The 25948-nt window shown below is 48.6% G+C and overlaps 18 protein-coding genes across 18 annotated transcripts; 7 read left to right on the top strand and 11 right to left on the bottom strand.

The window, feature by feature from the left end:
• Nucleotides 1-97: 97 nt before the first annotated feature.
• On the bottom strand, nt 98-901 carry KL928_003721 (uncharacterized protein; the record flags this gene model as incomplete). Its single annotated transcript, XM_043204340.1, has 1 exon — nt 98-901. The coding sequence occupies one exon, from the start codon at nt 899-901 to the stop codon at nt 98-100; it is 804 nt and encodes a 267-aa protein (XP_043059163.1).
• A 125-nt stretch (nt 902-1026) lies between these two features.
• KL928_003720 (uncharacterized protein) lies at nt 1027-3420 on the bottom strand (the record flags this gene model as incomplete). Its single annotated transcript, XM_043204339.1, has 1 exon — nt 1027-3420. One exon carries the CDS (start codon nt 3418-3420, stop codon nt 1027-1029), a length of 2394 nt encoding a protein of 797 aa, XP_043059162.1.
• Nucleotides 3421-3478: 58 nt separating this feature from the next.
• KL928_003719 (uncharacterized protein) lies at nt 3479-5653 on the bottom strand (the record flags this gene model as incomplete). Its single annotated transcript, XM_043204337.1, has 1 exon — nt 3479-5653. The coding sequence occupies one exon, from the start codon at nt 5651-5653 to the stop codon at nt 3479-3481; it is 2175 nt and encodes a 724-aa protein (XP_043059161.1).
• Nucleotides 5654-5992: 339 nt separating this feature from the next.
• On the bottom strand, nt 5993-8098 carry KL928_003718 (uncharacterized protein; the record flags this gene model as incomplete). The annotated part of the gene is made up of 1 exon (XM_043204336.1): nt 5993-8098. One exon carries the CDS (start codon nt 8096-8098, stop codon nt 5993-5995), a length of 2106 nt encoding a protein of 701 aa, XP_043059160.1.
• Nucleotides 8099-8182: 84 nt separating this feature from the next.
• KL928_003717 (uncharacterized protein) lies at nt 8183-8767 on the bottom strand (the record flags this gene model as incomplete). The annotated part of the gene is made up of 1 exon (XM_043204335.1): nt 8183-8767. The coding sequence occupies one exon, from the start codon at nt 8765-8767 to the stop codon at nt 8183-8185; it is 585 nt and encodes a 194-aa protein (XP_043059159.1).
• A 75-nt stretch (nt 8768-8842) lies between these two features.
• On the bottom strand, nt 8843-9688 carry KL928_003716 (uncharacterized protein; the record flags this gene model as incomplete). Its single annotated transcript, XM_043204334.1, has 1 exon — nt 8843-9688. The coding sequence occupies one exon, from the start codon at nt 9686-9688 to the stop codon at nt 8843-8845; it is 846 nt and encodes a 281-aa protein (XP_043059158.1).
• Nucleotides 9689-9730: 42 nt separating this feature from the next.
• KL928_003715 (uncharacterized protein) lies at nt 9731-10456 on the top strand (the record flags this gene model as incomplete). The annotated part of the gene is made up of 1 exon (XM_043204333.1): nt 9731-10456. The coding sequence occupies one exon, from the start codon at nt 9731-9733 to the stop codon at nt 10454-10456; it is 726 nt and encodes a 241-aa protein (XP_043059157.1).
• Nucleotides 10457-10501: 45 nt separating this feature from the next.
• On the bottom strand, nt 10502-12523 carry KL928_003714 (uncharacterized protein; the record flags this gene model as incomplete). Its single annotated transcript, XM_043204332.1, has 1 exon — nt 10502-12523. One exon carries the CDS (start codon nt 12521-12523, stop codon nt 10502-10504), a length of 2022 nt encoding a protein of 673 aa, XP_043059156.1.
• A 99-nt stretch (nt 12524-12622) lies between these two features.
• On the top strand, nt 12623-13105 carry KL928_003713 (uncharacterized protein; the record flags this gene model as incomplete). Its single annotated transcript, XM_043204331.1, has 1 exon — nt 12623-13105. The coding sequence occupies one exon, from the start codon at nt 12623-12625 to the stop codon at nt 13103-13105; it is 483 nt and encodes a 160-aa protein (XP_043059155.1).
• Nucleotides 13106-13121: 16 nt separating this feature from the next.
• KL928_003712 (uncharacterized protein) lies at nt 13122-15740 on the bottom strand (the record flags this gene model as incomplete). The annotated part of the gene is made up of 1 exon (XM_043204330.1): nt 13122-15740. One exon carries the CDS (start codon nt 15738-15740, stop codon nt 13122-13124), a length of 2619 nt encoding a protein of 872 aa, XP_043059154.1.
• Nucleotides 15741-15780: 40 nt separating this feature from the next.
• KL928_003711 (uncharacterized protein) lies at nt 15781-16227 on the top strand (the record flags this gene model as incomplete). Its single annotated transcript, XM_043204329.1, has 1 exon — nt 15781-16227. The coding sequence occupies one exon, from the start codon at nt 15781-15783 to the stop codon at nt 16225-16227; it is 447 nt and encodes a 148-aa protein (XP_043059153.1).
• Nucleotides 16228-16272: 45 nt separating this feature from the next.
• KL928_003710 (uncharacterized protein) lies at nt 16273-17802 on the bottom strand (the record flags this gene model as incomplete). Its single annotated transcript, XM_043204328.1, has 1 exon — nt 16273-17802. The coding sequence occupies one exon, from the start codon at nt 17800-17802 to the stop codon at nt 16273-16275; it is 1530 nt and encodes a 509-aa protein (XP_043059152.1).
• A 618-nt stretch (nt 17803-18420) lies between these two features.
• KL928_003709 (uncharacterized protein) lies at nt 18421-19311 on the bottom strand (the record flags this gene model as incomplete). The annotated part of the gene is made up of 1 exon (XM_043204326.1): nt 18421-19311. One exon carries the CDS (start codon nt 19309-19311, stop codon nt 18421-18423), a length of 891 nt encoding a protein of 296 aa, XP_043059151.1.
• Nucleotides 19312-19400: 89 nt separating this feature from the next.
• Nucleotides 19401-20224, top strand: KL928_003708 (uncharacterized protein; the record flags this gene model as incomplete). Its single annotated transcript, XM_043204325.1, has 2 exons — nt 19401-19612; nt 19879-20224. 2 exons carry the CDS (start codon nt 19401-19403, stop codon nt 20222-20224), a joined length of 558 nt encoding a protein of 185 aa, XP_043059150.1.
• Nucleotides 20225-20551: 327 nt separating this feature from the next.
• KL928_003707 (uncharacterized protein) lies at nt 20552-21353 on the top strand (the record flags this gene model as incomplete). Its single annotated transcript, XM_043204324.1, has 2 exons — nt 20552-21250; nt 21327-21353. The coding sequence occupies 2 exons, from the start codon at nt 20552-20554 to the stop codon at nt 21351-21353; spliced, it is 726 nt and encodes a 241-aa protein (XP_043059149.1).
• A 32-nt stretch (nt 21354-21385) lies between these two features.
• Nucleotides 21386-22112, top strand: KL928_003706 (uncharacterized protein; the record flags this gene model as incomplete). Its single annotated transcript, XM_043204323.1, has 2 exons — nt 21386-22026; nt 22094-22112. 2 exons carry the CDS (start codon nt 21386-21388, stop codon nt 22110-22112), a joined length of 660 nt encoding a protein of 219 aa, XP_043059148.1.
• Nucleotides 22113-22255: 143 nt separating this feature from the next.
• KL928_003705 (uncharacterized protein) lies at nt 22256-24319 on the bottom strand (the record flags this gene model as incomplete). The annotated part of the gene is made up of 1 exon (XM_043204322.1): nt 22256-24319. The coding sequence occupies one exon, from the start codon at nt 24317-24319 to the stop codon at nt 22256-22258; it is 2064 nt and encodes a 687-aa protein (XP_043059147.1).
• A 73-nt stretch (nt 24320-24392) lies between these two features.
• Nucleotides 24393-25901, top strand: KL928_003704 (uncharacterized protein; the record flags this gene model as incomplete). The annotated part of the gene is made up of 1 exon (XM_043204321.1): nt 24393-25901. The coding sequence occupies one exon, from the start codon at nt 24393-24395 to the stop codon at nt 25899-25901; it is 1509 nt and encodes a 502-aa protein (XP_043059146.1).
• Between the last annotated feature and the right edge of the window lie 47 nt (nt 25902-25948).

Here is a 25948-nt window from a genome sequence, read left to right as displayed (position 1 = left end):
ATAGCAGGTATTCAGAGTGTAATAGATTGATCCTAGCACATATTAGCCATCGCTGCTACAGTCCGTGTTATCTTAAATCTTTGTTACTCTCCATTATTTATGCCTCGACTCTCTTTGGAGCGTTGGCAGCAGCAACAGCAGCAGCCTTGGCTCTCTTGGCCAGCTTAGCATTGGTCTTAGCACCCATCACACCTCCACCCCAGTGTCTTCTCTGGTCCTCGTACTTTTCAATGAAGTTAGCGTTGATGGTGGAAACGAGCTTGGCCAAAGCAGCCTCGTCCTCTGGTCTAACGTCGACCAGAGCAGCAACAGCACTGGTCTTCTGGTGGACAAGGGTTCCCAATCTAGCCTTACCCTTGACGATAGCGTATGGGACACCCATCTTTCTGCACAGAGCTGGCAGGAAGACAACCAGCTCGATAGGATCGACATCGTTGGCAATCAACACCAATTTGGCCTTCTTGTTCTCGATTAAAGAAACAACGTGGTTCAAACCGTACTTGACAACAAATGGCTTGGATGAAACGTCCTCCTTCTTCTTGCCCTCGGCAATGGCAGCAGCCTCCTTGGTGAGTCTCTCTTTCTTCTCAGCAGCAGTCTCCGGTCTGTACTTGTTCAGGAGCTTGAAGACCTCAGCAGCAGTGTTTCTGTCCAAAGTGTTGGCGAACTGGGCAATAGCCGGAGGAACCTTCAATCTCATCGAGAGCACCTTCTTCTGTCTCTGCAGTCTGATGTATTGTGGCCATTTGACAAATCTGTTCAAGGCTCTCTTAGGTTGGATGTTTTGTCCAATACCAAAGCTTCTTGGAGTGGACTCAATCAAAGGGTTCTTTGGACCAGTGCTCTTAGCAGCCTTGGTCGACAAAGGAGCTGGGGCGACCTTCTTTCCTTTTGGAGCCATGTTGTAGTTGTTAAATTATCCAAGTAAAAATTTTGAAAAATTCACCCTAGTGCTACCCACGAAAAATTTCCTCCCCTGTCTATATGCACGTGACTTGCACAGGAGGTTTTCTAGCCCTCTCTCTATTATATACGCTCCGGCATCTTCATCATCAGCACCACCAGCGACGTCCAGCCGGAGAAGTGCCGTGTCCGCTGTCCGGCTCCCGTCTCCTCGTTGTACTGCTCCCACGTGTATCCTGTTTTCCGGTACTGCTCGTAGATATTTCCGATCAGGTTTTTCCGCAGCGACTCGTATATATCGCTCATCTGAGCGCGGATCTCTGGAGACGTTTCTGGCTGCGCAGCATAGTACTGCAGACTCTCCAGCACCAGGTAGTTGATGTTGACCCAAATGTGGCCTCTCCAGTAGTCCTCTCCCTGATGGAAGTATGGATCTTTTCTGGACAGCGATCTGATGCCATACGGCGACCACAGCTGCTCAGGGTCCTGTAGCTGGTCCAGAACGTGTTTCAGATGCTCAGACGACGCAGGAACCAGCCGGTGCACAAAAGGCATGATGCTGACGTACCCGACATGGCACTCAAAAACGTCCTCGTCCTCTTCGTCCACCGTCACGTCGCAGTAGCTGCGGTCCTTACTGCTCCAATGCAGATCTTCCATGTTGGCGACGATGTTGTCGTATATCTCTTTGTATTGCTGTGCGTCTTGGTGTTTCTCGAGCAGAAACGCGATCCTGTACATCGACCTCGTCATCGCTCCCATCCAGGCCAGCAAGTCAATGTGCAGCTCTGCTATGTCTGGCGGCGATCTTGGGTAGTCGTCGATCCCGCTGGGCAGACAATGGTCCTTGGTGCGGCCTTTCCAGCGGAACACGTCGAGCGCGGAGCGGCACGTTCTGCCGAAAAGTTTTGTCTCGCCGCGCTGCGTCCTGCGGAACCAGTCGTAATGTTTTTGGAGCTGCGGATATATTTTATTTGCGTAGCTCACGAGCAGCTCTGGATTTTCCAGGTGCATGTCGCCCAGCCGCAATGGACCCGCAAACGAGTCGATGTCCACGCCGTACTTCGCGGCCTCCTGGGCCTGCTTCGCCAGGTCCAGCAGCTTGGTGAAAACCAGCATCAGCGTCGGCGGGTTCGCGATGTTGGGATTCTGAACGGTGAACTCTGGAGGCACTTTGCTTCTGGCCTCGTCGCCCAGGATCTGCTCCCTGGCAATCCAGCCGTCGTCGTCAATCAGAGAAAACCAGCTCTGGACAATCTCGAGCGCCAGGTCCGAGTCGTACTCCAGAACCGGCAACAGGTGGAAACCTTCATCCCAGTAGAAACCCCGGGGAAAAAATGGTCTGCTCGGGACGGCAGTAAACAGCTCGTACGGTCCCTCCGGCTTGCCTTCGAGGTTGGCGTGGCTGAACTCGATATCGTCCACCACGGCGTTCCGGTCCACCAGCTGGTCGCCGTAGAAGTAGCTGATTCCACCCAGCAGCTGTGAGAGCATCTCTTTTGCAAACTGGAAATGCTTGGGCTTGACAAACGGAGGAGCAAGCTGGAAGTTTCTTGCAAACTTAGAGTCAAAGTTTGCGTTCATTTTTGTAATTTTCTCAGGAAGCTGCTCCGCAGTCAGTGGCTCGTTGTCTGCCAGGTTGAAAATAATGTCAAACTCAAAACTGCCCTGGAACGTTTTCTGCACAAAATGCATGTTTCCTTCGAAATTGTCGATATTTTTCATCTGGAACAGCTGCTCAGGCGGGACCCTGTCCTCCTTGTCCAGCGTTTCCTGTAGCTTCTTGATCTTTTCTCCCAGAAGCGTCAGAAAAATATCCTTTGCTCGCCAAACGTTGCCTGTAGGAACCATCAGAGACAAGTGTCTGGTTTTTGACGCATCGAGTCCCAGACCGCGATAGTCGCCTTCTGGGACGTACTGCTTAGACGAGCCTTTCGTAATGTCCAGGTCAAACACCCCACCAAGCCGCTCTGAGTACCCGACCAACTTCACATCGCCGTCGGTCACGTCGTCGCCGCCAGCATACGTCAGCTGTCCTTCTCCCTCGAGACCAGCGTAAAACACCACCGACGTTTTGGTGTCTTTATTCTTTGGTTTTCCAGACACACGCAACGCCCAGTTGCCGTCGTCCGTCTTCACAAAATCTGCCTCGAGCTTGAGCCCAAACTGAGCGTCCTTGACAACTTCGTGGCCCCCGAGTCTGGGGTCGTATCTGGTCCATCCGAAAGTGTCCAATTGGTCGTCCTGACGACACTCGTGGCGCAGAGCGCCAATTCCCTGGTAGCTGTCCACGTTGAACCACATCAGACCCGTCAGCAGGGACTCAGGCAGCCGAGGCTTCACTCCGAAATACAGATTCGACCGATACGCTCCCCAGAAAAGTGACCTGCTGTTGGCACTGGCGTAGTCTGCTGCCAGGCCTCTGATATTTTCGCTGCTGTTACCTAAGATGCCATACTCGGTGGCCAGAATGGAGCAGGCATAGAAGATGGAGGCCAGTAATAGTCTCCACAGCATGGAAAGAATATTTTTGAAAGAAAATAATATTAGTACAGGTACGCATGGCAGCGTACAATTACATAAACCCGCCCAGTTTGCGCTTCTTGCGCTTTTTTTGCGACGAGGTGCTCTGTGTCAGAAGCGATGAGCGCAGCTGCGACGGCACAGGTGCCTCGGGCTGCGAGCTTGGCGGAGACGCGGTCTGGGAGCTAGCAGGAGACAATGTGCTGATCTGTGACGAGGACGGGACCAGCTGCGAGCTTCTCGGAGGGCGCGATTGAGAGAGCCGCTGCGAGAACCCAGCAAGCTTCGACGGCCGCGTTTTCAGCTTCTTCTTGCTGCTCTGCGACGTGCTGATCGCCGGGACCTGGCTCAGAGGCTCTGTGTGGCTGAAGATGCTGGTGCCGTGTGGCTCGTGCGGTCTCCACTGGTCCAACAGCGCGGCCAGCTCAAACGGCAGCTGCGACCGGATCTCCTCGATTCCGCGGTCGCCCTGGTTCTTTTTGTGCACAGTGAGCAGACTGAGCCCGAGGTTGATGTTGATGCGGTCCAAACACGGGCTTCTTTTGTTCTGCAGTATACTTTTCAGCCGGGACTCACGGTTCTCAAACTGCCTGAGAGGCCGGAACAGACCGTCTGGAAGACTATGTAGTCTCTGGATTTGGCCCAGGTCGGAAAAAAGACGCTCTGACGCGTCGTAGACGACCAATTCGTTTTGTGCTACCAAAGACTCTAGGTTGCCAGGAACAGGCCCTGCCGTTGGAACCAGCGATCCCAGGGAGAGATACATGTCGTTCTCGTCTGCGGCGAATTTTTCCAGCAGCTTTGCGGCCTCGTCCCCGCAGTTGCTGGTTGTAGTGTCTAGAAATTTAGGCAACGCTGGAATTGTCTCCTGCGTTTTTGGTAGCTTTTTTTCTGGAACCTCAACGTCCCCTTCGGACCGTTGCATTTGCATTCGCGAGATCTCCAGCTCGCGCGTGAGCTGAAAAAAGACAAATTTCGTGCCGTAGTCTAGAAACGCGATGGATTGAGCTGGCTCTGTAGGATGCGGGACGTAAAAATATGGATCGCCAAAAATGCGCGCCTTGCCGTTCAAAAAACCAAACGAAACAACCAATACCAGTGGATTGATCTGCGAGATTATATGGCACTCGAACATGTCCTTGTATCGCTGCACAGAAAGTTTCAATGAAAGGTCCTGTCCGTCCAAATGGTGCGACCAACCCAAGACAAGCTCGAACCCAGAGAGCTGCACCAACGAAATCTCCCTGGTGGTCAAAAGAATGCAGTAGTCAGTCTGGCCATTGGGAACACACAAATCTAGCAGCCGCGACCAGTAGTTTGCTACCACCTTGCACACCTGTTGTCTGGACGACCATAGGTGCAGCGACGATCGAGACATGAGCAGAAGCTCGTCGTTTTGCTGCGAGAACCGTACTCTCTTGAAATTGGACAGCTCTGCAGGATCGTGTATTGTAGACAAATACAGCCGCCTGTAGTCGTTGAAATTGCGGTCCAAATCTCTCTTGATAAGCTTGAACAGCCCAAAGTTACCCTTCACGTCTATCAATGCAATATATGCCTCCATTTGAGGACAGACACACGCGTCTGCAAAAGCCTGGCCAGCAAGGCTTTCCTGCGGGATTTCCACGAGCCGGGCCACCCCGACGCTGAATTTGCTTTCCACATGTGCCTCGAATATGCTAACGCTAACGCTGGTGCGGACTCCAAAGTGGCGAGTCTCCGGAATGGTGAAGATTTGCTTTATTCGAGAATTAAATTGAATAGCCTTGGTTGTAGAAAGAGCGGGCATTTCTGAAGAATCTAGAATACTGACAGCCAGAATATTCCCGTATGAGCCTGTAGTGCTGATAAGGAGATTTGCTGTAATTCTAGAAGCGTCGTAGCGAAGGATAGCGAGGAGGTCTCCGTAGGTTGGATCGTATATTTTATGGTCCTGCGCCGCCAGAGACTCTTGGTGGCCCGCCTTGAGTAGTGATTTGGGCACAAAGTACGTGTCAGCTGTATGGTCTGCAATTTCAGACGCCGTTTTGATGCTGCCCGTGTCAATATCTTCCGATCTCTGGTCGAGCTGCGGTGGAACAAGACAGTGATAAGACGACTTGAGAGGCCGCAGCGGGTTTGATTTTGCGCCTCGCACCCGGGGAAAGTCAAAGGAGTCGTTCGCTCGGTCGAACGTGCACGTCCCGTCCACGCCGTAGGTGAGATGGACGTTTTTCCCGGGCCACATAGAAGCGTATTTTTTTATTTTTTTTATTTTTCCAGGCTAGACATATACTGATCTGTTTGAAATCAGATCCTTGAGTGTGCTAATTTCTCTTTAGTTTGCCTGAAACCGCGCGTAATCGGGTCTGGAAAAAATAGGCAATATTAGAGTAACAATGACATGACTGGGATCTTTATATATCAGAGAGCTACACTCCCTGCTACCACAGCCCTTCCATTGCAGCTAAAACAAATTACGTCAGCACAATTTAAGTGTCAATGGTCCCAGAACCAATAGATCATCCAGTTACGAACAAGATTAGCAGGGATGGTTCGCATCTGAATTGTACACGTGCAATATACATTACTTGCTAGCGTCGTCAAACGACTCAAATCTAAGGTCCCAGCCGATCTGCGGACCAAGCTTAGGAAGCACCTCGGCAACGCTCTGCACATCCTTGTCGCCCCTGCCCGAAACGTTGATAATCACATGCTGGTCCTTGGACATCTTCTTGGCGGCCTGGACAGCACCGTAAATGGCGTGCGAGGACTCCAAGGCAGGAATGATGCCTTCGTACTGCGACAGCAATCTGAATCCCTCTAAAGCCTCTGCGTTGGTGGCAGCAATGAATTCAACACGGCCAGTATCCTTCCATGCAGACAACTCAGGGCCAACACCCGGGTAATCCAGACCAGCAGAGACAGAGTGGGTGTCGTGGACCTGTCCATCACTGTCCTGCAGAACGTATGTTTTCACTCCGTGGAAAACACCAGGCTTTCCTGCCGTCAGCGTAGCTGAATGTCTGTCAGTGTCAAGTCCTTCACCTCCTGCTTCGACACCCAGCAGTCTCACGCCAGTGTCCTTTTCGAACGGAGAAAACATACCGGTTGAGTTGGACCCTCCACCAACACAGGCAACAACCAGATCTGGCAGTCTGCCGTTATTCATCTTCTTAAACTGCTCTTTGGTCTCGTTTCCAATCACGCTCTGGAACGTTCTCACCAAAATTGGGTATGGATGTGGGCCAATCGCAGAGCCGACAATGTAGTGCGTGTTCGACAGGTTGGTCACCCAGTATCTAAAGGCCTCGGTGGTGGCGTCTCTGAGCGTCTTTGTTCCGTTGGTAACGGCAACAACCTTGGCTCCCAGAATCCTCATCCGGAAAACGTTCAGAGCCTGTCTTCTGACGTCCTCTGCTCCCATGAAAACAGTGCACTTGAGACCAAACTTGGCACATGCCGTGGCAGTGGCAACTCCGTGCTGACCGGCACCAGTCTCTGCGATGATCTCGCTCTTTCCAAGACGTCTGGCAATCAATATTTGTGCCAAGGCGTTGTTAATTTTGTGCGAACCGGTGTGGTTCAGATCCTCTCTCTTCAGCCAGATCTGAGCACCTCCCACATGCTCGGTCAGTCTGTCAGCGCGGTGTAGAGACGACGGCCGGCCAATGTAGTCGTACAAGGAGCGGAACTCCTCCCAGAATTTTGGGTCTGCAATGGCACTCTCAAAGCCATCCTCCAGCTCTCTCAAGCAGGCCTGCAAAATCTCAGGCACGTACTGTCCTCCGTACTCGCCAAATCTTGGGTTGTGGAGATGCTTCTCGTCAAAAGTGACGTCTGCGCCCAAATTGAGCTCCGCCTCGAACAACGACTCACCAACAACATTTTCACCTTCTCCGGTCAAAATCGACCTGACATACTTCTCGGCAGTAGCAGCTCTTTCACCCTCCGGAGAATCGTCTAGCAGCGAGACCAGCTTTGAGCCGATCACAACACCGTCCGAAGATGAGCCAACTTGAAGAAAGTGCTCTCTGGTGGAAACTCCGAACCCAACAGCCAACGGAGCCTTGCCTCCAGTAATTTTGCGAACGCGGTCAACCAGAATTCCAACAGACGTGCTCACAGAGATGGAGGCACCTGTGGTGCCCATACGAGAAACCACGTATATGAATGAATCGGCAATGTCGCCGAGCAACTTGAGTCTCTCGTCGGTGGTAGATGGAGCAACCAACGGCACGTATGACATGCCCTCGTCTTTGCAGTATCCTCTAAATTTCAGTGCTTCCTCTGGTGGCAGGTCAACAACAATAAATCCATTGGCGCCCGCAAGACGAGAGTCACGGATCATCTCCTTCTCGCCGTATTGCAAAATAGGATTATAGTATCCCATCAAAACCACCGGAACAGTCACTCCAGCAGCTCTGGCCTTCTTCACCATGTCCAGAACCATACGCACAGTCACACCGTTGCGCAGAGCGACGGTGTTTGAGTGCTGGATCACTGGTCCGTCGGCCATTGGATCAGAAAACGGAACACCAAGTTCAATCACATCTACACCACCTGCCTGCAGACTCTGCATGATTGGGACTGTCTCCTCTATGGTGGGGTGTCCAGCGGTGACAAAAGTCACGAGCGCCGTTCTCTTCTCCGACTTGGCCTTGATAAAAGCTTCTCTTAAAGCAGTTGCCATACTGTTATCTAGTGAAAAAATCAGTCATTGGGGAATTTTTGAGCTGGGCGAAAAAAAATGGTGAATAGTCCCGTCGATCGTCGTCTATTTCTTTTTAGCTGCAGGCTTCGCCTTGGAAGGCGGCCGTTTCGCGGCGCTATTCTTCATCCCTGGCGACCCTACGCTTCCCGAAGACAGCGGCCCGCCCATCTCTATTGAGGAAATAAGCGGATTTTTCGAGGAGTCGATTCTGTTCAGAGGTTGATCGCTCAGAAACTTGGTTTCGATCTTCACCTCATGCGGTACAACCCTGAGTTGGTCCTCAGGATTGGCTCCCATCTTGAGTTTGGCGTATCGAACCACCGGAAGTAGTCTTTTGTATGCATTTTGATATGTATCCAGATTGCTTTTGAGCAAGTTGATCTGTGTCGCCACCTCGTGATAAAACACTGACGACGTGGTGTCCTCGTCTACAGAGGCCAAAAGCCTTATGTAGCGGGCCATCTCGTATCGTAAACCGCTAATCTGAGATCGGAGCTCTTGTATTTCCGCAATGATAGAATCGATGTCCAATTTGCCGTTCTCGAGGTCTTGGATCGCTATGGTCTCTGCCACAGGGGTGCTCACTCCACTGGTTCCCGGAAGAGGCCCCGAGGGCGTTAGATTGGTGGCAGGCGTGGGCATAGACATGTCTGGTCAAACACCCAATTGCGTATACAAATTTATCTATTTGAGTGGCAGCTTACATAATCCGCGTCGTGGTAGCTATTTTCTGCGACGGATAGTGACGGTGTCGTTCTCCAGCGTCCACGGGATATTGTGATCTTTGCACAGTTCCTCCCACGACGTGTTAACGAGTTCCAGTAGCACTCGTTTGTTCAGCGTAAAGTACGATCGATGCAGCGTGTCGATTTCCGTCTGTCTGAACGCTTTAAGTCTAAGACCCATTACTGACTTGTAGCACGAATTTTCCGACAGAGAGTTATATTGGCGCGTCCAGAGATAAAAGTCTTTAATCATAAGGGCGTAAGTTGCAAAGAACGCGGCCTCGGCGTCGCATGAGGCGGGATTTTCAAAGTTTGGTGAAATGTCAAAGTTTTGCAAGAGCAACTCGAACACTGGCTCAAATTCTCCGTTGTGGTGAGACTTGTGTAGCGCTAGAATCAGCAGCACCTGTTCCCTTTGACTGCTGGACATGAATTGGTGTTTTTTCTCCGCTTCTATTAGATGCAATATGCTGGGAACGTATGACTGATGATGGCCTATTGACGCAGAATAACGGATCGAGCTCACAAACACGTCTTTTGCAAACTCGGTGTGCGGCTGAGAAAGAAGGCTCTCCCTCAATTTGCGGAAGTCCATGAGCACCAAGTCGGGTTTGGCCTTGGATTTGATGTTGGACTGGATTTTGGCAAAGAGATCTTTTCGAGCAGATTGGCTCTGCTGCAACCGGAGGTCCTCCCCTCGGCTTATCAGGCCGAACTCTGCATTCTTTGTCCGTCTTATTTGATCCTGGTCCTTTAAAAACCTTTTTCGGCGCTTTTCAAGGGCATCGGGGTCTTGCAGCACAGATTTGGTGAGACCCTTTTTCTCGTCGCTGCGATTTTTCATTGATAAGTAAATAATTTACTTGATAATTTATTTAACTGATTTATGAGCGAGCTGAAAAGGCCTGCGGAAGAGCATGTTGGAGACCCGAAACGGGCCAAGCTGGGAAGTAGCGACTTATCTGAGCTTCAGAACATGAATCTTTTCCCAGAAATCGGTGTTCAGCCAGCGGAGACCAACATGGACGAACCTGAGATCACGAAAAACCCAAACGAACTAGACATTAACGCCACCGCAGAAGGATGCAGTGACGAGTCAGAAGATGAAAAGGAACTGTCATCGAAGCTCATAGCAATACCAGGAACAAACATAGTGCTGGAATCAGAGGAAGACATTCGAAAATGGATTGAAGAGCGACGTAAAAATTGGCCAACGAACAAAAGGGTGCAAGAAAAACAGAGTATGCAGAAGGACCAGACGCAGACGAAAGCAAATGAGCCACGAAACCGCCGTGTGTGCAGGTTCTGGCAGAACTCGCGCAATTGCAAAAATGGAGCCAAGTGCAGATTCCTGCACGAATCGGGCCCTCAGAGGCCTCGACAACTCCCTAACCACAAAGTCAAACAAATCCAGGGGTTTTCTGTGCAGATTCCTCAACGTTTCACTCCGCTAGTCCACAAAGGGCGCTCGTTGCACAATCTGGTGGCAGAGAGAGAAATGCTTGACGAAAACGTCAAACTTCTGGGAATATTCAAGAAATTGATTGATAATAATCTTATACAGGACTGGGACGAGCTGAAACGGCGGCTCAATCTTGATAAACAGAACTAGAAATTTAGCATAATTAATAACGGTGCATAATTAATTTTACTATATTCACATACCCCTGAAAGCGTTTTTACTCGCACGGCGTCTTCCTTCGTAATTTTGCCGCGTTTTGCCTCTATCTTCGTTGCTTTCAATCCGCACTTTCTTCTTCTTCTGTGGGACAAAGCTGATCTCGGCCTCTCCGCGAACATTTTTGTGCACCCTGACCTGCTGCTTCTGTTCTCTTTCTTGTTCTCTTTCCTTATTAACATCCTGCAGCCGCTTGCCAAACGACAAGTTCTTGTGGTCTGTTTTTCCTGTTAGTTCAGCTGCAGCGTCCAAAGGTTTCATGGAAACAGCCTGCATTTTCTTTAGATATTCTTCTTTTTCCAGCTCCTCTCTCAGTCTCTGGTCCTGCTTCTTTCTGATTTCCTGGCGTTTCTGAATGGTAGCCTCGTCCTCGCTTTCGCTCTCACTCTCACTCTCACTTTCACTGTCACTATCTCCCCCTGGGTTCATCTTCTCCTCGTCGGATTCCTCAGCTGCCGTCAAAGGCTTACTACCCTGAACAGGATTAAGCTGCTTGTAATCATGCGACTCCTCGTCAATCTGGAACATTGGGTCTTCAAACATCTCCTTGAAACGATCATCGTTGACAACCTGCTCTGCAACATCAGAGCCAAGTTTCTGTCCAAGCTTGGTAGCATAGTCCTTGTTGACCTTGATCTTAGTGTTGGAAATAGCTCCAGTACTCCGGATACGGGATTCTCTCTCTTTCTCGACGCGTTTTTTAATTTCACGCTCACGTTGATCTTGGATTGCGTTAGGATTGGCGATCAGGTTCACCTTGTCGTACAATTCGGTGTCAATGAAATAACCATGCATGTATGCACGCATAACCTTGGTGCCGATAAGATGAGAGATATTGAGGCGAACGACGTCTTGCGTGGTGATGAATCTATAGTTCGAGTAGACTGTGTCTGAAGGCTTCTCTTCCAGCTCTTCGGTTATGTTGTCGAGGAAGGAACACCATTTAGGAGCTGGGCCGAGAGCTGGAATGTAATAAGTATGCATAGGAATCGATTCATTTGCCATGAAAAACATGCCCGACTCAGGAATGTACTCCACATCATTTATATCGACACTTGGTTCCATGCTTGCAAACAGGTCACCACTGTGACGGTCCCAGATTTTAGCGATTTTTTTGTCCGAGGTCATGATTTTGTTGCTCACACTCGAATTATCATCCAGCCAGGTTATTTTGTTAATTGCGAATCCATAACCTTGGTCTTTAGTCATTAAAGGTTGCGATCGACGGAGGTCATACAACAATGACACTCCATTTGATGTACCCACAGCCATGTTCAGCCCATCATTGCGGAATTTGAGTGCTGTGACTTGGGTGGAGGGCATTTCGGAGCCGTCAATGATCTCCATCTTGACCACTCTCTGTCTTGCTCTGTGATCCCAAAACTCCACAGTGCCGTCCTCCAATCCGGCACCTACCAGGCCATGAACGTCGTTTATATCAAGGATGTTGACACCGGTCTCGCTATCTATCTCAAAAGGCTGCATGAATCGTCCTTGTTCCAAATTCAATCTATAGATCTCGTTTCCTGCGGCTCCCACATACAAATCACAGTTCACCTCGTTGTAGGCTAAAGAGCGACCAAACTTTGGAACACGGGTCCTGTAGTGCATTCCACCTTTCACCTGAAATTCGATGGAGCGATCGTTTTGCAAATGCACGGACTTGGTCCAGTCGTCACTGAGAAGCAGGAAGTCCACATTCTCACAGTCCGTGTGGCGCTCGAACTTGAGAGAAAGGTTGGCAAAATCATAAACGTGGATCTGTGGCTTATATGTTCCCGTCGCCATCGCATACTGGCCATCCCGAGTGACTCTGATCCGGTTAGAGGCTTCACTGAACTCAAAATCCTGGATTAGCTCCACACGATTTTGGTAATCGATATCGTTTTTCAAAGCCCGCTTGCGTTTACGAGCAATCCAGTCTGGAAGAGATCTGGCCACGTTGGTTCCCGAGATCTGGTAGACCGAGACGTCGTTGGCAGTCGTAGATTTTAAAACCATTAAAAATAAGGGAAAATATTTTAAAAAATATTTTTTTGATCTTTTTTCTGGGTCCGGTCGATCGACTTGAAAATCTTGTATCATTCGTGTATTTTGTTCATGGACATTGCTCAGCTTAATAACCCTGTCGCTCAGGAAGCAGCCGTCAACTATAGCGAGCTTTACGAGGACTTGCTCACCAAGTATGCCAAGGTGCATTCTGATGCACAGAAGCTCAAGAACAAAGAAACACAAGCGAACAGACTGATCAAGTATCTTGAACTTCGAAACAATATGCTTCTCCAGCTCTTGATGCGCGCCGAATCACTGAGACTGAATGGGACGCAATCAAAATTGTCCGGCAACCAGGAACAGGAGATCCTGCAGTCCATATTGTCCCAAAAGCCATACCTCCAAGACATTCTTCAGCCATTAACTCAAAACACAGGTGATCTAGACTCTCTCGAGCTCTCGCAGGTTTACGAATTGCTTGAGAAAAACCCCAACTCCTCCGTTTTGAACAGCGATCTCGAATCAGTGCTGAACTTTGACGATGACTCCGATAGAAAAAGAAAATTCGAATCAGCTACAGATATTTCATAGCTATGCATTAGTCACTCTACTCAATCACCACCAGCTTCTTCTTCTTCTTTGGTTTCTTTGGCTTCTTCACCACCACAGTTGGCTCCTGTTTTTGCTCGAGCTTTTCAAACTCTTTCCGCATCTTCTCTACCTCTTCGGCCTGATCAGGTTCGTCCGGTGGTTTAGTGAGGTCGAAGTCCGACAGATTCGAGGAGTCAATGAGCAACTTACTTCTGTCCTTCTTGGTTTTCGGTTTGGACACAGGCTCGGGAGCAGACTCTTCGCCAGGGTCCTCGTCGCCTAGAACGAGCACTTTCTCCTTCCTGATCTTCTTTTTTTTGCTGGGCTTTTTGTGTTTGGTCTCCACAAGAGGTTCTGAAATTGAGACATCATCCGGCGTGCTTGTGTCCATTGAGATATAGAACGGATCGCCGATCCTGTCGGAACGGTCGGGGCGACCTCTAAGTGGCTCGTCGTCGCCGTGGTCATCGGACGACTGGTTGATCTCGGACACCAGCTCTTCCTCGTATTCCTCCTGCTGGCGCTGCAGGGCCTCTTTTTCTTCGATTCCAGCAAGCATCCGCTGGAAATCAGAGATGGATGCGTGGTCAATAGCGGTGTCCAGGTCTATGGCTATAGGGATGCGACTTTGGGCGTGCGGACCGACAGGCTTGATAGGGTACTGTTCGAATAGCTGCGAGTACCCAGACACCAGGAAATTAGGGAAGTTCTCTTCATCGGCCTCGACAGCATCCAGTACAAGCTTGAGAAGTTCAGTGAATGAAATAGCGCGCTCTTGAACCTCAAAATTCACAGACTGATGGAACTTTTCGAGCCACCCGATCAAATTCTGGCACACCTCAATCACATGTTCCCGATCTCCGGAATTCCAGCTCTGTCTTAGCGAGAGACAGTATTTCCCAAATAGTTTGGCCATAGATTGAATATAGACGCTTAGTGTCGGGTCCGTTAGATCAGTGAGACTATCAAAATCTTTCTGTGCCACGACGCACTTGATAATTTGTGCGCCCGTTATTTTGTACACCTCCTCGTTATCGCTGTCGTCGTTATCGTCGTCATCCAGTGTAGAGATATACTCTGTATAGTATTCTCCAACAAGCCACATGCAATTGAATAAACCTTCTTTCAAACCGACCAGCCGCGAACTGTCAAGTACCAAGTCCAGACTGCGTTGTACCAATCTGCTGCGAATGCTTGGAACCTTTAGTCCGACACTCATGAATTGCGATGTGACCATCTTTTCGACTCCAGCAAGCCTGTTCTCGGCATTGATGTTGAGAATGTCGCCTAGAACACCGAGATACCACTGGAAATTGGGAATATGCTCGTAGTTGTCCATGGAGCAGATCTGGATGATTTTGGTAATGACAAGCAGCCTGTACTTATCTGACACGATAAGAGGGCTTTGAAGTGCCAATTCGGTTTCAACGTTAATGCTTTCCAGTCTTTCTGCCTGCTCGTCCACAGGAATCAATTGGACAAGTAGTCTGGACACAATGGAAACGATGTTGCGGTCGGTCACGAGAGAATCGATCAGTTCGAGAGACTTTTCTCTGATTGTGGGGTCGGGGTCATACGTTGACGCCATGATGACTTTTTCGTGCTTTTTGATGAGCTCCTTGTGAATTTTGCAGGTTTTAATGAACGCCAGCAGCCCCACATACCGCAAATCCTGATCGCTGTTTTGAATGAAGCCGATCAGTTTGCTGATGATCAGCTTTGCAACTTTCGTATCGTCAGGAGTAAGCATCTTTCCATTGTGGATGCAGTTGATAGACTCGTAGACCAGAGAAAGGGCCGTCGTGTTGTTCATGAGATCCACCACCTCTGGCAGCAAAATATAGCGGAGACGGGGCTCCTCGAGACACAGATACGACAACAGCTTCAGCAGTCTGATGACCATCCAGTTGTTGTTCGTCTCCTTCAACAGCCCGAATAGTCGCGGCGCGAGCTCGACGTAGTTTTTCGGATTATTGTGAGCAAGTTCGCAAATGACGTTCACCGTGGCAGAGACCACAGACCCGTCTTCGTCGTCCAGTTTTTCTATCAGCTTGTCGAAATGCAGTCTTAGAGCATCGGGGTACTTGAGGAAGATCTTGTACATGGCCAAGACGGCCTTCTTTCTAATAAATGGCTTGGAATGCGAAAGCATTCGCACCATATCGTCACAGATATCCTGTGCCAGTTCGGGAGTGACTATGGACGCGATTCCGCTGATCGCCACACCGGTGTCCACGGAATTGCCCGAGTTGATGTCTTTTTTGAGCAAATTGGTCATCAGCATAAGCACGTCATCGTTGTTCTGTCGTTGGAACAACTGCATCGCAGCAAGGTATCCTATTCTTTTGTGCTGGAACTTTGGCGAGGAAATGACCTCCAGCACGTGGAACGAGCACCAGCTCATGTCGTAGCCGTACATCTCCAGGTATGCTAGTTTGAGGATGGCCATGGATTTTAGTTCGAGGTCGTTTGTTTTCAGCTCAGCCCGACATTCCTGGATGGATTTGTCGAAGAACGCTACCAATTTCTCCGGATCCTGATTGTTCGCTCTGATCCCCCTGATGAGGTCCGCCAGAGACTTCTCGAACGAGATCCCAAACGGCCGCAAACGCGCTCTTATTATATCCCTGGACATAAGGTTCCGACAAGAAAAATAATAAATCGAATTATTTTGCATGGTTCTCGACGCAAACAGTTTCGAGGTCGACTCCGATTCTCAGTCGTACACAAACACAACCACCGAGGAGACGCCCGTGGAGGAGCGGTCCACATTTAATGCGGTTGACTATCTCATTGGCTCGCTCAATAGCTCCCTGGACTCCGTGAAGCTGGACCGCTCGCTCATGATGCAATCGCAGGTCTCAGGCACGATAAATAACACAATGCAGGAACTGTTACGAACGATGAACGAAGTGAGCGAAAAATTAGAAAACCACATCAAACGATACGAGCAGCTGAAAACGCAGATCATCCCAGAGTTGAGCGCAAACCTGGCCAAGAACACCAAGCTGTGCAATAAATTAACAAAGAACATGAAAGACACCTATCCTGTGGAGTACTCCAAGAGCCGTGACAAGGTGCTCAATCGCGTGACCGAGGAGGAAGAAGACCTCTACATATAACATAAGGCATAACTATATTGCGAAATGCACTAGGATCCTCATTACTCATTGGATGAAAACGGGAACGTCGAAAGCCAACTTTGACTCACCTTGATATAGGACGTCACGCGGCAGCTTCACATAGAAGCGCAGGAAGTAGAAGCGTCCACAAAATACGAATTCAAAGGACGGGATGACAATATCTTTTTTTGGTTTGGTCAGGATGATCTCATACGAGGTCGGGCCCCTTTTCTTATACTGAATCACTTTTGGCATCTTGGTTGCCGTGAACTTGAGCGTGCTCAGACTTTTCACCAGCTCCAGCGAGTCTTCGTTGCCGCAACCCTGCAAACTTGCCTCCAGCTCCTTGAACTTGGGTCTAATGACGGTCTCAAAAGGAACACGGTTGATAAACCATTCAGGAGATATGTGAACGGGGATATTGCGCTGGTTGTAGTAGTTGACAGCATAGAGGTCAATTGAGCTTATTTTCATCTCCTCTTTAAAGGCAATGGTTATGTTCTGTTTCGTCTGGAGGTGGTCCGAGCTCAGCGAGTAATCTAGATACTTGTTTATGAACATGCCAGGCTTGTTTTTCAGCTGAAGTCGGAAAACCTCCCGCTCTTGTGATACTCGGAACGAGTACGCGGGCGCTTGGTCTGCCTTGGTTCCGGGCGGCGGCTCACTTTTAATTTGCAAACTTCTGATCTCGTCTTCAAGCGAGTTGACAAGCAAGCGCAGTTCATCGGCAGGATCGAGCAATCTCAAAACCTCATCTGCTTGTAACTTGGGCGTGAATGCAACCATGTGTCTGCTGTGACGTCTAATAACAAGCTCGTCCTTGGTCTCGCTCAGTTCTAGCAATCTGGCATTGATGGAGTAGCTGATGCTAAAGCTGTCGCAGCTATAGTCTCCACCAAAGCAGTTTTCACGCATAAACAACGAATCCTGGATCTGAGAATGAATCTTGTGTCTGAGATGCAAATCTCCCATGTTTGGAGGCAGAGGAAGTCCCGATTTAGACGTTTCCGGGATTTGGAACTTGAAGCGCACCATATAGAAGCTGTTTGGTCTCAAAACACGGTCAGGCGGAAGCCCTGCATCAGGATCCTCGCACAAACAACTGGCTTCAAAATCTATCATGTCCAAGAAATTATGGATAAGCATTTTAGAGGAAGACTTCAGAGCCCAAAAATACCCTTCAAAGCTGACAAAGATGTTGTCAAAGGGGATCGGATGCGGCCCGATGTTGTGGACTTTCACCGTTCCTTTCACAATGTCTCCGCTAGTGACTGGAGCATAATGAATGTTTGTGAAGTCATCCAGTTGGATATCAATGTACACAGAGCTCTGATCCATATACCTTAGCTTGTCGATCTTCCTCCACACAGAGTTCTGCTGGTCCGAAACCAGAGAGGCCCTTCCGTCCTGAGGTTCCTCACGAATCTCAAATGACATTCGGGGTCTCCTGCCGGTCTCATTTGCGACCTCAGAGTAATCTGGAGGAGCGTCTAGCTTGTGATCGTTGATGATCTCGTCCAGGTGTCTGTTCAGATAGCGGTGGAGCTGGTAGGAGGGCAGGAAATCTTGCATCATCTCTTGTTCTTTAGATGGCGATTGTGAGGAAGGCTTAGTTTTTTCGTGCCTGTAGGTATCTTCGTCTGAGCTGCTAATTTTGATTACAAATCCTCAAGGGAGTAATCTTCTATTGCAACGATGTGCTCCAATATATATGGGCCATAGGGTGTAAAAGATGAGTCTGAGCTAATCTATTCACGCACTCTGGAGCAAACAATAAAAAAATATAATTACAATAGACTGATTAATAGCCTTATTCTCATTTCCACGCAGTTAAAAGTAGTTTTTCGGTACGTTGGAAGCACACCAGACTTGGCGTGTGAACTGTAGGTGGACAAGTGTGCGCTCTTCTCAGAGCGGATTCTGGCCACCAAAGAAGCCAACTGGCTGAAGTACGTAGCAATTTTGTTCAGAGAGCACAGCAGTGTCAAGGGACTGAAGTAAAGCAAGCCCGTGTCGAATCCCGAACAGTGCACATATGCAATAAGCTATGAATATGACGTGGCTGAGAGTCCGACAACACAGCAATTAGTCTCCGAATTGACATTGTTTGAACCTCGGCCGACAAATAACAGCAGCTACCAGGAACTAATGCCTAATGAGTCATTGGCCCGTTCTTGCTACACCTGCAGTGACTCAATTCACGTAGATTCTCGAAAATTCAGCAGTGCCTGCAGGAGCAGTAGGAGGGACCTGTAGCCAATTGAGCTCGTCGTATTGTGCCTCTCCCTCGATCACGTGGAACGTGTATGCGTTTCTGGACATTCTCGACAGGTTTTTTTCAGACTTGTGGATGACCCTATTGTGAATCAGCACCAAACTACCCGCTGGGATTTCCACACAAACAAACTTCGAGTCATCCGGGTCGTTTGTAGCTTTCGTCTCCTTGAGTGTTTTGGGATCGACGAATTTTGTGCCACCATTTTCCAGATCTTTCACAAAACGACGTTTAATCTCGGCAGTTTTATGCGAACCAGGCACAAAACTAAGGCATCCGTTTTGCAGCGTACAAGGCTCCAAGGCAAACCAGAATCCGATACACGATTGAGGTTCCGTGTACAGAAACTCTCCGTCCTGATGATTAGGCACCTTTCCACCAATTTCCGGCTGTTTGATGATTACCATGCTTTGGAGCGCGCGCGGATCTCTGAAACCGAGCTGCTTACAGATTGCAGCAATATCGTCAGTGATGGTGATCTTCCTGAAAGCTTCGTTTTTCATGTGCAACCCATGACCTATCTTGTTGACGGCCTTTGGCAATGGCTTGACCAGCTCACCATTTGCAAAAGCATCCACCTCAAAAAAGAAGCATATTTTGTCTGACGAGTTGATAAAGTAGTCGTCGCCAACATGCTCCTCGTCCTCATCAGTGGTGAACTTAGTGAGGGGGTGTGTTTTGAGATCGATCTCGCCCAGTAGTTTCTGAATCTCGTCATTCAGCTCTTTCACAGTTTCAGGACTAAGATAGCCTTCAATGGCAATACAGCCATCTTTATCAAATTGTACTAGCTGCTCTTGGGTAAGCATACTTTGAATTCCTTATCAATTTTTTTTTTTTCACGATTTAGTTCAACATGGCAGATATTCCACCGTAAGTACCAAATGTTATAACACTAATGCATAGTCGCGTTATCAAAAAGCTCATTATCTGCACAGCATTAATGATCATTGCTCCGTTGCTCACATTCTTCGTGAGCAGAGCCGTGTTTAGCAACTCCATCGTGTCTGGAGGCTTGGCGGCCTTGGTGGCCAACATCGTGTTGATTGGCTACGTGATTGTTGCGTTTAACGAGGATATTGACAAAGATACGAAAGAGAAGAAAGAAGAGTGAAACCGAGCGTGAGCGAAGAATTTGCTAGGATAATGTACTATGATTTCATAACCAAACACGATGTGTGTGGAATAAGATAAACCTAAGTGCTACGATTATGATTATGACATGACTTGATTGCACTCAGTCAATGCATAAGGCTCAGTGTAAAGTCCAAACTTTCTGCCTGGGCCGAAGAGAGCTACTGGCTTTAGTGCTCTTGAGGCCGGCAATTTACGAGATGTATACAAGTTTTATGCCTCATAGCCCTCACGTGCTACAGAGAGCCTCTAGTGTTTTGGTTCCTTGTTATTTCGTGTATTGTACTATCAACATTTCTATATTCAAACGTTAACTCTGGCCAATTCCTCACGGCCGGCCTTGGTGTAGAGGTACTCGTTGTAGTCTCTGGCCCAAACCCAAACTTCCCAGACAATCAAGGCTGGAACAGTAATGTACAAGAACTGGGCCTTGGTTCTTCTGAAAGTGTTGAAGAATGCGTTCTCAAGAGAACCCTTCAATGGAGATTGAGCGTAAGGAGAAACAGTGTATTGAGCGATGTATTTCTGCTTTGGGGAGCCTGGAACGTTAGTTTGCCGAAATTCCAACGTGTTTACTTACCAATGTGACCCCACCATCCCATATAAGCACCTGGATGTCCTGCCATATTTGTTGTTAGAGCGTAAAGTTTTTTTCGATGAAAATTATTGGTTAAACAAAGCCGGTGTACAGGTGCTGCACAGCCCAACTTTTAATGGATCAAATAGGACAATTACAGTCAGATTCATATTTTTTTGCATTTTAAGACCGGTAGCCTCATACTGTCAACAGGTGCAAAAGTTTGAATAGCGTCAATTTTTGAGCTGCGTGGGCGTCTAGGTGCACTTTGACATACTACGAACCCCACAGCGTGGTTCAATCTAGTTCCTGTGTCTCAGCTTGGATTCCTCGCTTATATGGAAAGCTACACAAATAATGGGCTGTCTAACCCCAAGATCCCCACTCTTATCCCACGCTCTTATCAGGACTCCAGGGTAATCAACAATATTGACAATGAGGAGCTCATACCCGCCACGGACTTTCATGACCTACTGAGTGATTGGGAGGTTGAGGGCGGGCTCTCCAAAGTCTCCTCAGAGACAGACAAGACTTTTTTTGATAGAGCCGGCAGGCGCATGGTTTACAGTCGTACTGGGAGTCATAACTGGAAAACGTTACAGGGAATTGAGGATGAGTATGTTCCAGACTTTGTGAATTTCAACTTCCAAACGTGGATTGACGACAAACTGGCCAACGAGGACCATATTCTGGATGAGCTGCATTCCAAGGTCCAGCCAATCTCCATCGAAAAACACGAAGGCGCAGCGCGTCCTACATCCCGGAGCACAGGGTCTCCAGAACGTGAAAAAGACCGCTTGATTCTTGCATCTCTCCCGTCTAATTTCCTATCGCTTTCCTTCAGCGAGAGAAAAAGAATTATTAACGAGGCATTACCTGATTTTTTGCAAAACGACAAGGACTACAAAAATCATATCACCAGATTGATCCGCAGAAATTCAGTGTCCGGTGCAACATCTCCAGCACACAGGTTCTCCAATTCGTTCTCGTTGCACAATTCCGTTAACAGTACTGTCACAACGCCTGACAACACTAACGTGAAAGGCTCTTTAGTTCTCGGCAAGTGGCGACTAGGACGAATAATTGGGCGAGGTGCATATGGTATCATCCGAGAATGCAGCAACGAAAACGACGAGATAAAAGCAATGAAAATTATCGATGTTCATGGGTCTATGGAATTTATAAAACGTTTCAAAACCGAATCTTTGATCTGGTCGCTTTTGAACCACGAGCGAATTGCACCATTGCTGGATTTCAAGTTCACTGACAATTCTTTCTTCCTGCTGACGGAGAAATATAGCTCTGGGTCGCTTTTTGATCTGGTGAAGCAATGGGAGTCAGCTAACGATCCGCAACGCTTGCACCGAATTGTGACCTTTTTGACTGACATTTGTTCTGGACTGCAGTACATGCACAGTTTGGGAATTTATCACGGAGACGTGAAGTTGGAAAATTGTCTTCTTTCAAATGGCAGAGTTGTGCTCTGCGATTTTGGGATGGCTAATTTCTACAGCAGAGACACCAAGGCGCTGATCAAAATACCTGACCTTTCTAGACGAATCTTGGATGAGACTGTCGTGCCCTCTTCGCCTTATAACATATCGACGGGCTCGTCGCACTCGTACCGCAACTCTCCGTTGTCCTCTGTTGCCAACACGCCCACTCCCCGCTCCCCACGCTCCTCAGCAACGGCATCGACCACATCTTCCTACAACAGTGCTCGCTTACCTGATACGCACATCGGTTCACTTCCATACTCTTCGCCGGAGATCTTGCGACCTAATCCTCCTGCCCTTGATCATCTAACGGATTCGTGGGCAGTGGGGGTGCTGCTCTACACGTTGGTCACGCTGAAATTACCTTTCCAGCATAATTTTGAGCCACGGCTCAAGCTCATGATCATGAATAACGATTACGACAAAACCCGTTTCCGAGCGGCACTTAATGATTTTCCGCGCGCCGACGATCTCGTCTCTATTTTGAGCGCATGTCTCGAACCCGATCGTTCACAGCGTTGGGACATGTCTCGTATTTTGTATGTATTACTGTAGGGAATTAATTGTTTCGAAGAGCATCAAGTGGGCGAAGTGATCGTCATTTTCTCTCTGGTAGGCTTCTGGCGACCTGTCTAGCAACTCTCGCATTTCTTCGTCCGAAAGCTTATTATCGACAATCTCCCGTTTCCTGAACTCCTTTGCGCTTAAAAACTGACCGAGATTGTCCAGTAGAGCATCCTGTGGCTTTCTGTTGCCGGTACCATATTTCAAGAGATCTTCAAAATGACCCAGCTGGATGACGAGCCTTTCAAGGCGTCTTTTCGAGTCTGCCTTGGCCAGCATGATCTCTTCAATAGTGTTGGCAATTACCAGTCGAAAAACAGATACAGGCTTGGTCTGGCCTATTCTGTGGACTCTGTCCATTGCCTGGAGATCGACCTGCGGATTCCAGTCCGAGTCAAAAAGAACAACCGAGTCTGCAGCCGTCAAATTAATCCCCAGGCCTCCAGCACGCGTAGACAGCAAAAACACGTCCACCTCCTCGGTTGCAAACCGCTCGATCTCGTCCTTACGATCGGCCTGGTCGGTAGATCCGTCTATTCGACACGACTTGAATCCAAGTGTATTGTTGACAAATTCTTCAATCAGGTCCAGCATCGACGTGAACTGTGTGAATATCAGGACGCGGTGTCCATCTTTATGAAGCGCAGGTAGCAATTGGTTTAGAAGTTGCAGCTTTGCAGACTGTTCCACCAGCCCTGAGTCCGCATAGTCATTCCACGGATAGAAAAAAAGGTGAGGCGAGTCGCAAACCAGACGCAGCTGCATCATCACATTCATCAGCTTTTTGGTCCCGACCTGCTTCCTGACAAACTCAAAATGCTCGTACAATTTGTTGTCTCTTGGCTTATCTTCCAGCGCCACAAACTTTTCAACCTCCTCGTCAGAAACCTGTAATATATGGTTCACTGAAAGGTACTCTTTCAAACCGCTCACCAGTATGGTTTCCTTCAACCTTTGATTAAGTGTAGCACGATAGAGTTGTTCCTGCTTGGGCGTAAGCTTGCCATAAATAATGAACTCTCTTTTTGGTGGCAGGCCCTGTACTACATCTCGTTTCAGCCTGCGGAGCAAGAATGGTTGCAAAATAGTGTGCAGGTTGGTGATCAGGCTCTTCTGGATCTCTGCATTGATCAGCTGATTGAATTCTGTGTCCTCGTCTTTCATTTCTTCCAGAGCAGAAAAATCAAACCACTGCTGGAACATGTCGACGTCATGGAAGATCTCCGGCAGAATGAAGTTCAGCAGAGACCAAAGCTCGTTCAGGTTATTCTGCAAAGGTGTCCCCGTCAAAAGCAAGCGGTTTGAGGTCCTGAGACGTTTAAGTTGGCGGATCAAAAGACACTCACTGTTCTTCAGACGGTGTCCCTCGTCTACAATCAAGAACTTCCACAGTTTGGCGCTCAAGTAGCGGAAATCGCGTATGCTGATCTCGTAGGAGGTGACGATCACCGCACATTTCGAAAACTGCCGCCGCAACTTGGGACGTTGCGTCTTGGAACCAACGTAGGCAAGCACCTTGATTTGCGGAGCAAACCTCTCAAACTCGGAGATCCAATTGGAAACGGTCGACAACGGACAGCATATAAGAAATGGGCCTTCGATTCCTTGCTCAATCAGGAACGCAATCAAGGCAATACTCTGCAGAGTCTTACCAAGACCCATTTCGTCAGCCAGAATCCCGTTCAGCCCGTTCTGATACAGCGTGATCAGCCATTCCATACCTGCGATCTGATAGTCCTTCATTTGGCACCCGGTGAGGAGCTTTGGCTGCGCAGACTCATTCTCAGCAGCCTTCCCGTCGTTCGTCTTGCGCCGCTTCTGCTTGCTTTGCACTTCCTCCTTCTTGGAACTGTCCAAAAGCGTGTCAGCAATGATACTACTGAACACTTGCGAACGTTTGACCAGCTCGTTTAGTTTCTCCAATTTACGCGTCTTGGAAAGTCCGTCAAACTCGGCCTGCTCGGGAGTCACCGTCCGCGACTGCTCTTCGCGTAACAGCTTCAGGATACGCTCTTCTTCGGTGTCTGATTGATCTGGCCAAGTCATCCGTACACCGCGAATCAAAAATTACAAGGTGAAAAAAAAATGGAAGAGCATATTCTTGTTTTTAATTTTCTACATGTCTTCACCAACGGAACAGGAGACGAAAAACAATTCTTTGAATGACGAGGCACGCGCATTTGTGGCGAAGCAAACGAAGCCAGTGGTGTTGCCGTCATTTGCACGCTGGTTCGACATGAACGATATTCATGAAATCGAGAAACGCTCCTTGCCAGAGTTCTTCAACAACGAATCCAGATTCAAGACCCCCAAGGTGTACAAGGAATATAGAGATTTCATGATCCACACATATAGGCTCAACCCAATGGAGTATCTCACGGTGACTGCTGCAAGAAGGGGATTGGCCGGAGACGTGGCCTCGATCATAAGGGTTCATGGCTTTTTGTGCAAATGGGGTCTGATTAACTATCAAATTGATCCAAAGACAAAACCTGTGATCATGGGTCCTCAGTTCACGGGCCATTTCCAGATAACACTCGACAAACCAACAGGTCTAGAGGCTCACATTCCTATCAAAAAAGAATCTGACAAGGTGGAAGAAGAAACAGAGGAGTCAGCTGAAAAGTCCTCTTTTCCCCTGAACCTGGAAATCAGAAAAAATGTTTACGACACTGCTCAGGATGCCTTTGCTTTGAAAGCCGAGGATCCTGCCAAGAACGGTCTCAAACAGCTTTTCTGCAGCATTACGGGTAACGAAATCACCGAGACCAGATACCACAACCTGAAAACCAAGCAAAACATTAGCAAGCAGGCATTTGAGGATGGCCAGTTCCCCGCTGCATTCAAAAGCAGCGACTACGTCAAGCTAGAGAAAACATACAACCAGTCTGATGCCAGGCCTTGGACAGATCAAGAGACTTTGTTGCTGCTCGAAGCAATTGAAATGTACCACGACGACTGGACGGCCATAAGCGGCCACGTTGGAACCCGAAGCAAGGAACAATGCATTTCTCGGTTCATCCAACTCCCTATTGAAGACAAGTACTTGGAAAAACAGCTTTCCAAATCGACGTATCAAGAATTCCTCAAGCAGAGTTCCAAGCCTACAGGACTGGTGGATGCTATGAACAATTCCATCAAGCAGCTGCTGGAGCAAGACAGCGAGGCCCTTGCTAAAGTGGCTGCCAACTCTCGACTACAACTCCAGCAAGAGACCGCTGCTCAAGACGCGCTAATAAGCCAGATTATGGCGCTTTCGCTCAAACAGTTCGAGCTTAAATTTTCAAAGCTCCAAGAATTGGATAAACAGCTCCAGGCCGAGAAACGCAAGCTGGCTTTGGAGAAGCACAACCTGGTGGTGGACAGGCTGGCTCTGCGCAAACAGACTGCTTCCGTGCGCCAAAAACTACTCAAGGCTAGTGAGTTGGGAGCCACCGACGAGGGCCTGATGCTCTGCGAGGAGGCCATGATGGAGGCCACCAGAGCACCTAGGGTCGTTGTTACAAACAAGACGAGCGAACTGGGAACCACAAAGGGTGACAACATTCCCGAGAAGGTGAATCTAAACGAAGATTTCGAGCCAATTAGTGTTAAAGAGCCGCAGCTCTACTCCATATGGTCCCAGTGAAAGAAATTTACCGGGCTGCCATGTCTGTGTGTATTATATAAGCTGTT

Source organism: Ogataea angusta (assembly GCF_019207475.1).
Source record: "Ogataea angusta isolate 61-244 chromosome Unknown 61-244_NODE_7_length_650817_cov_90.064852, whole genome shotgun sequence".
NCBI lineage: Eukaryota > Fungi > Ascomycota > Pichiomycetes > Pichiales > Pichiaceae > Ogataea > Ogataea angusta.
Note: the sequence above shows the minus strand (reverse complement) of the source record. Positions and strands in the feature narration are given on the sequence as shown.